The sequence below is a fragment of the Benincasa hispida genome, chromosome 12, assembly GCF_009727055.1.
Source record: "Benincasa hispida cultivar B227 chromosome 12, ASM972705v1, whole genome shotgun sequence".
NCBI classification, from domain to species: domain Eukaryota; kingdom Viridiplantae; phylum Streptophyta; class Magnoliopsida; order Cucurbitales; family Cucurbitaceae; genus Benincasa; species Benincasa hispida.
In genome coordinates, this window is record NC_052360.1 from 46,335,886 (window position 1) to 46,348,073 (window position 12,188).

The 12,188-nt window shown below is 28.7% G+C and overlaps 1 protein-coding gene across 1 annotated transcript; it reads right to left on the bottom strand.

Moving 5' to 3' along the window:
• Positions 1-761: 761 nt before the first annotated feature.
• Positions 762-11,890, bottom strand: LOC120068439 (mechanosensitive ion channel protein 10-like). The gene is made up of 5 exons (XM_039020205.1): positions 10,513-11,890; positions 4,958-5,081; positions 4,579-4,872; positions 2,908-3,110; positions 762-1,383 (listed from the first exon to the last, which is right to left on the bottom strand). The coding sequence occupies exons 1-5, from the start codon at positions 11,718-11,720 to the stop codon at positions 1,110-1,112; spliced, it is 2,103 nt and encodes a 700-aa protein (XP_038876133.1). The 5' UTR covers positions 11,721-11,890; the 3' UTR covers positions 762-1,109.
• Between the last annotated feature and the right edge of the window lie 298 nt (positions 11,891-12,188).

Below are 12,188 nucleotides of genomic sequence, written 5' to 3' on the forward strand. Positions count from 1 at the left end.
GAAAGAACAATGCCCACGCGACGAGGAAAAACAACCGGAGAACACCTACGACGATAACCCACCACCGGAAGAAGCCCACGACAACGGAGATCCAAGCAACACTGGTGACGACGTCGATCGAAAGTGATTCGCACGACCAAGCTAAGAAGAAGAGAGGGTTTGGTAAGAAAGAAGCGAAAGGAGAGAGACGATTTGATATGAAATGAAAAAGATATTTTTTAATAAAGTTATAAAAAAAAATGAGAGGCCTTTAATGTCGGTTTTAAATCGACATTGTAGCCCATCTTCAATGTCGGTTTAAAACCAACATTAAAGATCATTTTAAAAAAAACTGATATTATACATCTGATTTCACTTTTTTCAATCGACATTAAAACCCAAAATTCTTGTAGTGCAAACAATTGCGTCCTATCAACAAAGTGCAAAATAGTTTAAAAGTCACATACATTCAAATAGTCACATCCCATCAACAAATGACAATAGACATTTAATATTATAAGGACAAAAAAGTAAAGGAAAGATTCACCCCTTGTAGTCCCTTTTACATATAGTATAGATAATTATAAAGACGGAGATCCAACCTTTGACCTCAAGTGAATCAATTACCAAGGAGCTGATCTAATAAAAATATTTATTTGGAACCAACAACCATTCAAGAGTATTTTTGGGGATAAATTTCAAAGTTCAAAAGTTAAAGTAAAATAAAACATTGAAACCTACTTTGATATTTAGTAATGGATATAATTAACATCATATAGATGAGTAGAGGCAAAAGAAACATAAAATTTTATGTGAAATCAAAGGATTGGGAGAATCTCCCTTGAAGAAAATTTTACACATTTCCATTTTTCCTGCTAAATATATACCCTAAGATGTAAAACAATAATACTAATCCTCCAAATACACACTTTCCACATACATTGTGAAAGCCACCCCTAGAGAAGTGAAGGATTATTTTAGCTCATCTTCCTTTCACAACAAGAAAACGTTCAATGTGGTTGTCTCCTGTCACAACGCAGATTGATACATCTAGAGCTACATCACAGATGTATGATCAAAATGCATCTTCTGATTTCTTTCGAGATTATCGACTTTGCAGAGACGTTATCTCACGAAGACGGGATCGCCATTCTGCCATTAGTCAAGTTGAACTGAGTGACAACAACTTCTTGAGGAAGGAGATGATATTTTATGCCAAGAATCTCAAAAACCCTTTTGAGTTCCAAAATGAGGTCTGATCTTCTGTTGTTTCTTTCAGGGAAGTTTTGATGGTTCATGGTGTGTTGCACACACAAGCTCATCTTCATCTTGTCCACATTTTCAATCTCTTTCACTACCAATGAGTGTTTTGGGTTCCAATGCTTTGGTTTGCTCTCAATGTATCTGCAAAATATTTTACATATATAAACACAACTTTTTCATTTTAATATTTTTAACTAGGTTAAGTGTAGAGTGTCTTATCGTCAGACAAAGTTAAAATTTAAGTCTCTATAACTTGATAAAACATTCATAACCTATTTATCAGACTATAAGAACTATTTGTGAAGTTTTATCAAATCGTAGAAACTAAATTTTAACTTTTAATAACTTTCTCCACCAAATTTGTAATTTAATTTTTTCAATACAAGAACTAAAAATAAAATTAATGGTAGCATCTATTGGCTATGGTAAATTAACTTTAAAAAAAAAAAACCGCTAGACATATTGTGTTTATTTTTATTTTATTGAAAGTATTGAAGGAATATACATATGTACATATGTTTAATTTAAACATTGTTTAGCATATGAGACATACATTATTATTTTAGAAATTGATGGTTGAATATCCACATCAAGATGATTTAACTAATATAGTTAAATAACACATTGATGTTTCAAATATAATATGAATTAAGAAAGAGGATAAGATTGAAGTTGGGTTGAATTTAATTATTTTCACTTTATTCTTCAACTGTCTTCTCACATGTGGGTCCAAACATTCATATAATGTCCAACACATTAAACTATTGATATTGAAAGCAAAAGTAAGTAGCACCGTAAATTTGAACTAATGATGACCTAAAACCCTAAACACGTTTAGGCTAACGTGTAAAGTTAACCATGAATATAAACTAAAAATTAAAAGCGTAAATGGGCTAGTTAAATTTAATAATCAGAAGAAATAAGTTAAAAGTTGAAATTTAATCTCTTAACCTTGTGTAAAATATTTGATTCTCAATAATCTTTAAATTACATCTAAAATGTCCTAACTCGGTAAAAATGTCTAATAGCTTTCTACATTTTTAATTTTATATATATCTAAAAGACATATTGTCTTTAAAATGTAACCAATTTATGTCCATTAGGACCTACACTTCCAAGGCAACAACTAATAGGTCTATAGATATTAAAAACTAAAATTTTCATTGATAAAAAAAATGTCAAACGATTTACAAAATTAGCAAGAAAATACTTCTAGACTTCTACGAGCATCTAATAGATATTAATAAACTTTTATCAACCTCTATCAGTCTCTATCAAAGAAGATTAAAATTTTGCTATTTTATGTAAATAGCTTCCCTTATTTTTCTATTTTTAAAAATCCTCCTATTGAAAAATGTCAAATAAGTCATTGACCTATCTTATCCAATTGAAATTTCAAGCTTCTATTCGAGCAAAATTGAAAGTTTAAGAAGGCATTATACATTTTTTAAGTTTTAGAACCAAATAGACACACGTATGAAATTTTTAAGACTAAATTTTGTACTTTTAACCTAAGAAAAAAAATATAAAAATTATAATAGATGTTACAACTATTGATTTATAGTCACGTTGAATCATATCATGTTCAATCGTAATGTGTAACCATCTCTAAAACCTAAAAAGTAATGAGTTTTTTAATGAAGAAGGGGTGATGAAAATACTTACATTTGCATTGCCTTCCTGAGTGCTGTGATGTTGTCAAAAGAAGTGGAGACATCAATGGTGAAATCAACCGTATCCGACATGTCGGGACTTCTTCTGAAATTGCTGATTGGTTTCGTCAGCAGAACTGAGTTGGGATAGTATATCTTCTCATTGTCGAATCTCAAGAACACCGTCGACAAAATGTTCATCTCTTCCACAAACATCTGAAAACAAAATATTACCCAATTCCTATTATCTTATCAAGAATCAACATAGTGAATATTAAGCAAGATTAAGAGTGTAAATTTTGAAATCTATCTACCTTATTGAAAAAATTTTATCTTTTCTTTTTATTTATTTTTCTTCAGTGTTGATATATTGGTTAATTTATTTAATTTTATAAATATATTTAAATTAAATTTATAATTGACATATATAATTAATTTATTATTAATAATGCTAATAGAATAATTTATTCTATTGTTATGAATTAATAGAAAAAACCATAATATTTTTAAAAAATATGAATAACCATAATTATATTTGCTTAAATTCCTTTTTATTGGTAATATATTAACATCATAAATTATTTATTAAAAATATTAATTAGTCTTTAAAAAATATCAATTAATTAACTGATAATAAAATAAGTTTTTTTTTTTTTTCAGTTAAACAATATTTTCGTACTTCTAGTTTTAATCTATAATCAGAGTTATTTTTTAAAAAAATTAAAAACATTGTTTGATTATTTAATTAGTTTATATCAACTTATTTTGTATATACATACAAGGCTTATAATTGACATTAAACAATTCGTCAATTAACTCTTCAATTAACAAAACTATAAATATATATATAAATTAATTACTAATACTTTTAATAAAAATGATAATATAAATGTGTAATACAAAAAATTTAATTGATAATAAATATATTAAACTGGAAGGTGGGTGAAAAATTTTAGTTAAATTTTAGTGGTTTAAAATTGATTTAATAACTTAATGTAATAAAAATAAATTAACAAACGAAAATTAATTGTTGACATTAATTTTTATTAATTTTATACTTTATAATGGCATAAAAAAGTATAATACATTCCCAAACATTCTAAAACGTTAATCCAAAAGACTCCATAGTATCTATTTAAGGCTTATTTGGATTGACTAAAGGAAAAAAATAATTTTCAAAAAAGCCATTTTTATTTGAACTCTTTTGATAAGAACGGTTTAAAATATATATTGAAGGTGTTTTAAAAGCTATTTTGAGGAGTTGTCAAACATTCTGTTTCTTGAAAACGACTCATTTTCAAAATTGAAGACTTGAAAATTTAAACCAAACACACTCTTAGTCGTTTGTTTATTAAATAGTTTGGTGGCTACTAAAATTTTAAACTTCAAAAAATGCCTTATAAGCTTGTTAGTGAAGTTTAAAATTTCAATATGGTACTTGATAGATATTAAACTTTTGATCATATACTTGATCAATGCTTAAACTTTTAATCTCGTCTTTATAAATTCTTGATTTATGAAACATTTCTTAAAGTTTTCGTACTTATTGGACACAGAATATTGCCATTTTTAAGATTTAGAAACCTAACATTGAAAGGACTCGTAGAAACCTTTTAAAATCCAGAAACTTTCCCACAAAAGGATTGGAAGCTAAATATTCATATTCTTATCAATATATACTTACGTGGACACCGTCGATGACGCATCGGTCGCCAACGTCAAAAGGATGCATGACAAAGACGAAAATGATCGATTCAAAGATGGTTTTGCAGGTGTTTTGGAACATGAATCCGACAAGGAGAAGCTGAGAGGTGATGACAACGAGGACCTTAGTGGTGGCGACGCCGAGGACGAGAAGAGAAATGACTATGATGATCACAATGACGACGGCGCTGGCCAGCTTGTGGAGCTGCTGGACCGCGGTTTTGGTGTCGTTCAAAGAATGTGCCAATGCCTTCCGCTCGATGTAGGCATGGACCTGCCATGACGACATGTCGAAATATTTAAACCATTTGGAAAAAGGGATTGAAAGAATTTAGGGTGCATGGGGATAGTTTACAAACCACCCAGTTTCTGAACGCGGATTTGGAGATTTTTCCTGTTTCAATGGCGCCTTCAAAGAGAGGGAAAATGGTGTTCACTTCTTCTATCTTCAGGAATCTCAATAGATCTTCCTCTTCAATGTATCTGTAACAGCATCAAAATAAAACAAAGATTACTTCAATTGTTTTTTCTTAAACGAAGCTTTTAAGGTCGTGTTTGGTAATCATTTTGGTTTTTAAAAATTAACTTCTTTTTTTTTTTTTTTTTTTGTTATATACCTTCTACTAATGTTTTAAAAAATCAAACCAAATTTTAAAAGTTAGAATGAATTTTTTGGTTTGGATCCATTGGTTTTCGGCAGCGTGTTGTTGTCTTTCTAATGTTTGTTAGTTTGGTTTCAGTGTTTTTGGTTAAAAAAAATGTTTCATGCAAAAATCATAGATCGAATATGGGAAAAAACAAACATAAATTTTAAAAAATTAATAAAAAGTGCTAATGAGAAGGTCGAATTTCTACTAGATATAAATTTTCAAGAAAAATTATGTTAAATAACAAAAGTGTTAAAAATATTTACAAATAATAGCAAAAGATCACAATCTATCTATGATATATCACAGTAAACTGTTATTTGTATCTGTGTCGTGAAAGACACTGATGGTAGTCTATCGTGGTCTATCACAGATATATTTTGTTATTATAGGTAAATATTTTAATTAATTTTCCTATATTTGAAAACAACCCAAATTTCAATTATGTGTTTAATAATTTGCAAATTAAAAGAAAAATATTGAATAAGTAAAAATATTATACTTGTTTTTAGAAAATCCATTAGACATTAGTGAATATTACAAAAACTTAATTAGACATAAAATTGAAATTTTAATCACGTATAAAATATTTTCTAAAGTTTAATGAACTTACGCGACATTGAAAGTATGTAAAAATGGAGAATTTCACTTAATTGCATTGATTTTGAGTAGAAATTCAAATTCACTAAACAAGAAAAAACATTGACAAAATAAACAGAGAGCTCTTAACTCTTAAGTCCCTTAATTTAATTCTTTTTATATTCAATTTCACTGCAACAGAAACTATAATAGCGTTCTAATATTATAATATATAATTCTAACCATCATTTACATTTAGTGCTAACTCCTATCATATCATATCTCCATTTTTTTTTTTTTTAAAAAAAAGGAAATTTACAGTAACGTGGGTCTTTTCCTTCAGCATCATAATAATAAAATAGTAAAGAAAAATTCTAAACTAAACCAAATAAAGTGGCTAGTAAATGGCATGTGGATCCATTAAAATGAGGTGGGCTACAATAATAAATATAATTTTCTTGAAACATACTATAATAAATATAATGACTATGATAATATAATTTTTAAAATTTGGCTACAGATACAAATTTGATAAGATTTTATTGTTTTTTTTTTAAAAAAAATTAAGAAATATAATATAGCCCTTTTCACATACTATGATAAATATTAGCAAGGAAGAGATTTGTGACTTGAATAAATCATAAAAAAGTAGAAACTACTATGATAATATAATTTTTTAAATATAACGTTTTTCATGTTCTAAAAAAAAGAAACAAGAAACATAAAACGGAAAATGGAAACGTTATCTAACTAGCTCTAAATTTTTTTTTTTAAAAAAAAAAAAAAAAAAAAAAATGCATATCTCGTATCTCTCCACGAGTATCACAATCCGACAGAAAAGAAAAAAGGTTAACACAATTGTCAAAAAGTTGGCATGCGATGTAAGCTTGACATAAAGCTAGAAAGAGACTAGTTAAGAAATGCAAACACTAATCTTGAATCAATCAAACATATAGAAAACGAATTTAAAACATACATACAAATTTAAATAAGTAATGTTAATTTTTCAGCTTTTACTTAAATCTTTAGATTTCTATTCTTAATTTAAGTCTTTGGACACTTATTAAATACGAAAATCAATTCTAACCATTAACTTTTCTTTCTAAAAGTTTACTAATTAATTCAAACAAGTTTATTAATATCATCTTACCTAACTACATGTTTTCAAATTTCGATGGTTGGTATGTATTTTTACTCCAAAAAAAAGCTTATTAATTCCATCATAATTTATTGTTTTATTTTTGGGCAGGAAGAGGACAGATTAAAGTCATTGTGCATTGTACTGTCAAGAGACAAGGACATGCTCTTTTAAAGCTGCTAAGCTGTCTTTTCTAGTCAACATCTTGATATGCTTTTATAGAAAATTAATTTGTTTGGTTCTAATATATTTTACCTATCTTCTAAGTTCTAACTTCTGCTCTACCTCTTTTCAAAAATTAAAAAAAAAAAATGGTGGGGAAACTTCTACTCTACCTCTCTAAAAATACTTTTAGAGAATAGTTCTTGAAAATGGTTTCTATATTTAAAGTTTATTGAGATACATCATACATGTATCATTTTTTAAGATCATATTAAAAAAAAAATTCGTATCCACTCTTTGGAATAGATTAAGCCTCCTTTTAAAAAGGGAGAACAAATAGATTGTGGAAACGTGGGATTGAAAACAATTAGATTCAAAACATATGTATAATTTAACTCTCAATAATTAATACAAAATGAACGAAAGGTTCAATCCCCCGTTAAAAAAAAAAAAAAAAGACAACTCAATAATCATAAAGATGAAGAGATTGTCTCATTTGGAAAAAAGGAAAAAAATCAAGGAGATTGAAATTTTTATTCGATTTTTCAATGATCGTAAAATGGAACGAAGATATACTTTTCACGTATGAAATTGTGTATCTATTACAGTAAAAATCCTATATATATATTTAATTTATTAAAAAACTTTAAAATAAATATTAAAAATATTTTAATTAAAAAATATCATTTTAGACTTTATAATTGGAAACTTATTTTATTTTAGCTTTTCTCTTTTTAAATATCTTAATTTAGTCTCTCTACTTTTCAATAAATCAAAATCCATCTATTAGTACAGTATGTAAGTTAATTGTTGATTTTGCGGGAAAAAAAAAGAAGAAAAAAAGAAGAAGAAGAAGAAAAAAAACTCAATTAACTTTCCCTCAAATTTTTTTTGAAACATATTCCACGTTATTTTTCCTTATATTATTATTATTATTATTATTATTATATTAACTAATTTTGATTAAAAGTGTCTTTTAAATGACCAAGTTTTTAACCTTCAATTTTATTCGAAGCAGAGATAAAATATTGGACATGAATTGAAATAGAATGAAATGCAAAATATATAACCATCTTTTTAGAAACAATACATAACCAAATTGTTATTTTCTTTTTTCATAATCTTTTTAAAAATTTGAATAAATGGATGTGGGACCTATAGGACAACTGGACAAAGTACTAACTTACAAAAAAGGACAGTTATGTCCTGCCCTGTCCTACGTGTAGGTCCGCACAAAAGAATGAGAGATTTTCAAATACTTTTATGTTGACCAATCAGTATATACTCTAGTCCAAAGCTAGCATAAAACTGCCTTATTATATAATATTATATATATTATAATAACTTTATATAGAGGAAATAGTAATTTGAAATAATCTCTTTCTTTTTTAGGTTTTAAATCTTAAAAATAGAAATTTGAGAGAAAAATATACCATTAAAAAAATTGTTAAAAATCACTTTTAATTCTTAAACTTTCATATAAGTAACGATTTAATCTTTGAATTTGGTTTCAAACGATTTAGTCTCTATACTTTTAATTTCATAACAATTTAGTCAATGAACTTTATTATGTACTAATCTAGTCTTTGAACTTAAAATTTTTTGACGATTTACTCTCTACTGTAGAAATTAATGTTAAGGTTTAATGAGAATTCATGCTTAAATAAACCGTTAGACTATTTAGAGACTTAATATTTTTACAAAATACAAAGTTTTCATCATAAAGTATTAAAAATTTGACATCTTATTTTGATTAATTTTATTATATTAGGGACTAAATTATTACAATTTCAAAAGTGCAAAAACTAAATTGTTAGATAAAGATTAGGAGTTAAATTGTTATAAAATTGAAAATATAGAGACTAAATCGTTACAAATAAAAGTTTAAGGACTAAGTTATTATTTCCATGAAAGTTGAGAGAATGTTTTTAAAAATTAAAAAAAATTAAAAAAAATCCAGCAACTTGATTCTATTTGGGCTGTGCGAAGATTATGTTTTCAATTATACACTTGAATAATTTGGTTGGGAATGGAATTATTGGTTTTCCTTTTTCTTTTTCTCCTTTTAAATAAAAAATGGAAAAAGTAATCAACCCCTACAATCAACCTCCCCTGAAAAGGAGAAAGAGGAAAAAGAGAGAGAGAAAGCCACATGTATGAACAGAAACTCATGATTATATACAGCAATTTTGGAGGCTTATTTACATCTAAACATAGAAATAAACTGTTGGATTGGGGATTAGAAAGAAAACCATAAAATTAATTGTAACTGATTTAAAATCTTAGCTAAACTTTAATGGTAGAAATAGTTTTCCAATGTTTATAAAGGAAACTTGGGCTATATACATACACATGGAGAGCAAAAGATAATTTGTTGTCAAGCAATATTTAAATATAATTTTTAAAATGGTGAATTGGAACTAGCATATTCACTATATATAATATATGGAATGAAATATACCATTGTGAATCAAAGATATTTTCATTGGTTTAATGATATAAGATATGATAAAGTAGAGGAAACAACATTCACCATCAAACATTAATAATTTTTTTTAAAAAAGAGAGAGAGAAATAAGGGAAAGGATATATATCAATATATCTAATACTATAGATATTATTGTAAATGATACCATAGATATTATTGTAAATATATCGTTTAAAGTCATTTAAATTGAGATAAAAAAACTATAAATTTATATTTTAATTAAACTTATCCTTAAAAGAGAAAAGGTTTAGATACTAATTTGGTCTCTATTTTTTTTATTTAATTTAATTCTTATATTTTCAAAATGTTCATTTTGGTTCAATATAATTTCAAATTTATTTTATTTAGGTCTTTTACTTTTAAAATATTCATTTTGGTCAATGTAATTTTAAAAAATGACCATTTTGGTCCATTCATTTTTAGAGATTAAAATGGTTATTTTTAAAGTTCAAAAATCAAAATAAATCAATATAAAAAATATAAAAACTAAAAAAAATTAAAATATAAAAATCAAAATAAACCAACGTACAAACTAAAGTGCTATTTTTAAATCTACACAAAATTATTGAATAAAGCATGGCCACCAAGACAAAAATAATGGGTGCCATGTCATTTCAACATTATCTATCTTTTAAATATTAATTTTCATAGAAAATGAAATTTAACAGATTGTCACATTTCATTTAATAACAATTAATATTTTAAGCATAATTTTAATCAGTTTGTTTTTTTTTTTTTTTTTTTTTTTTACATTAGCATAATTCTAATGAAAATTGCCAACGTGAGTCACTAATTAATTAACTGTTCGAAAAATTGATTAAAAAGTTAAAAGAAATAAAGAAAAATATAATTATATTGTAGAGAGAGAAAAAATATTTTTAAATGTAGAGAGAGAGGAACCTGGCACCGGGCTTAGCGACGTTCTTGAACACTCTCTGAGCGCAGTTCCTTGCCTCCGATTCACTGGTAATCTCCGATTCGGCGTTAGCAAAATCATCCACTGTCCTCGATATCGTCGACAGTCCCGACGATTTCACATAGCTCACCAATCTCTTCACACTCCAAGCCGACGGTCTCCTCTCCAAACTCAGCTTCCTCAACCTCTCCATATCGATCTTCTTACTCGAACCCTGCCGCTTCGATCTTGACAGAATCTGCCCTCCTCCTCCCTCCAGCCACCGCGCCGGCAGCGACTTCGACATCTGCAACAACCGCCGCCGACGATTCATCTCCTTATCCCTCTCCTCCTCGTCCAATGGCGGTCCAGATAGCGTCTCGAGGATGTAGTGGTTGAACACGCTCTCCTTCATCCGATCGAAGAACGTCGCGACGTGGAACGAGGATGCGAGTACTTTCACGAGAAGGATCTTGAGGAGCCAGACGGTGGCGCCTATTAGGACGGCGATTAAGAATCGGAAGACCTTTAGGAGGACTTTATTCTTTTGGTGAACGTCGGGGAACATTATCATCCAAGCGATTAGAACTAGCCCTAACCAAGCGCAATTCTGGAAGCTCTTGCGGAGGCCGTAAACGAAATACAAGACGCGTTCACGGAGCATGAAGTTTCGTTCGATTACGAAGACGAGGACTCCAACGAGCCATTCCGAAACTAAACGCCCACAGAAAATCACCATTACGATTAAGCACCATTTCCAGACCTCTAAGCTCCAAATCTGCTTCTCTTGAAGCGATTCGAGTGTTAGGGAACAGATTAAGCAAGTGGTTATGGTGAGGAACAATATCCATTCGATTAATACTCGTTTATTGATCTTCTTCCGCTTTCCTTTCCTTTTCCGTCTTCGTCCACTTTTGCCTTCGTTTTCGTTTTCCGGTCCGATTTCTTCGTCTTCGTACTCGGAGGAAGAGGATGAAGATGAGGATGAAGAAGTGGAGTCTTCTTCTAGGGGAGGTTGAAGGAGGTCTGTAGATTCAGGGATGGTTCTGGGAGTGGAATGGGGGAAGTTAGGTTCATCGAAGCGGGATTTTGGTTTAGAGAAGTTGAGACGGCGGAGGGTTTTGGTACTGGTGGGAGAGGGTGAGATTTGTTCCTTCTCCGGCGGGTCGACGGTGAGGACTAGATGGTCGTTGTCTGATTTGCGGACCTCCATGGAATGGGGGGAGTGAGCTCTGAACTGAATGTGGCTAATGGAAATTTATAATAGGGAGAGGAAAATGTGAAACGCCATTGATATCTCGAGGAACATCTGTAAAATGTGGTTTAAAAAGCCAAAATGAAATGATTGAATGTGAAGACGAAAGCCACTATTGACGACGAAGCAGGAGATTTTATTTCTGAAAAAAATAGTCCGTCAATCAAATTTTGACATTTGGCAATTTTTAAATTAAATTATTTGATCTAAATCAGTCACATCATCTTATTCTATTTTGCTCCTTAATCTTTTTAAAATATCTATTTTAGTTCTTGGACTTCTAAAAATGATTGTTTTAATCCATATTATTCAAATTTTGTTAACTTCTTAGCAAAATAGTTAGATGGCTTGTATTTTTTTTATGATACCAAAGAAGTTGACCACGTCAAAAGATCTATTGTTTATCTTTAATAAGGTGGTAAAGTA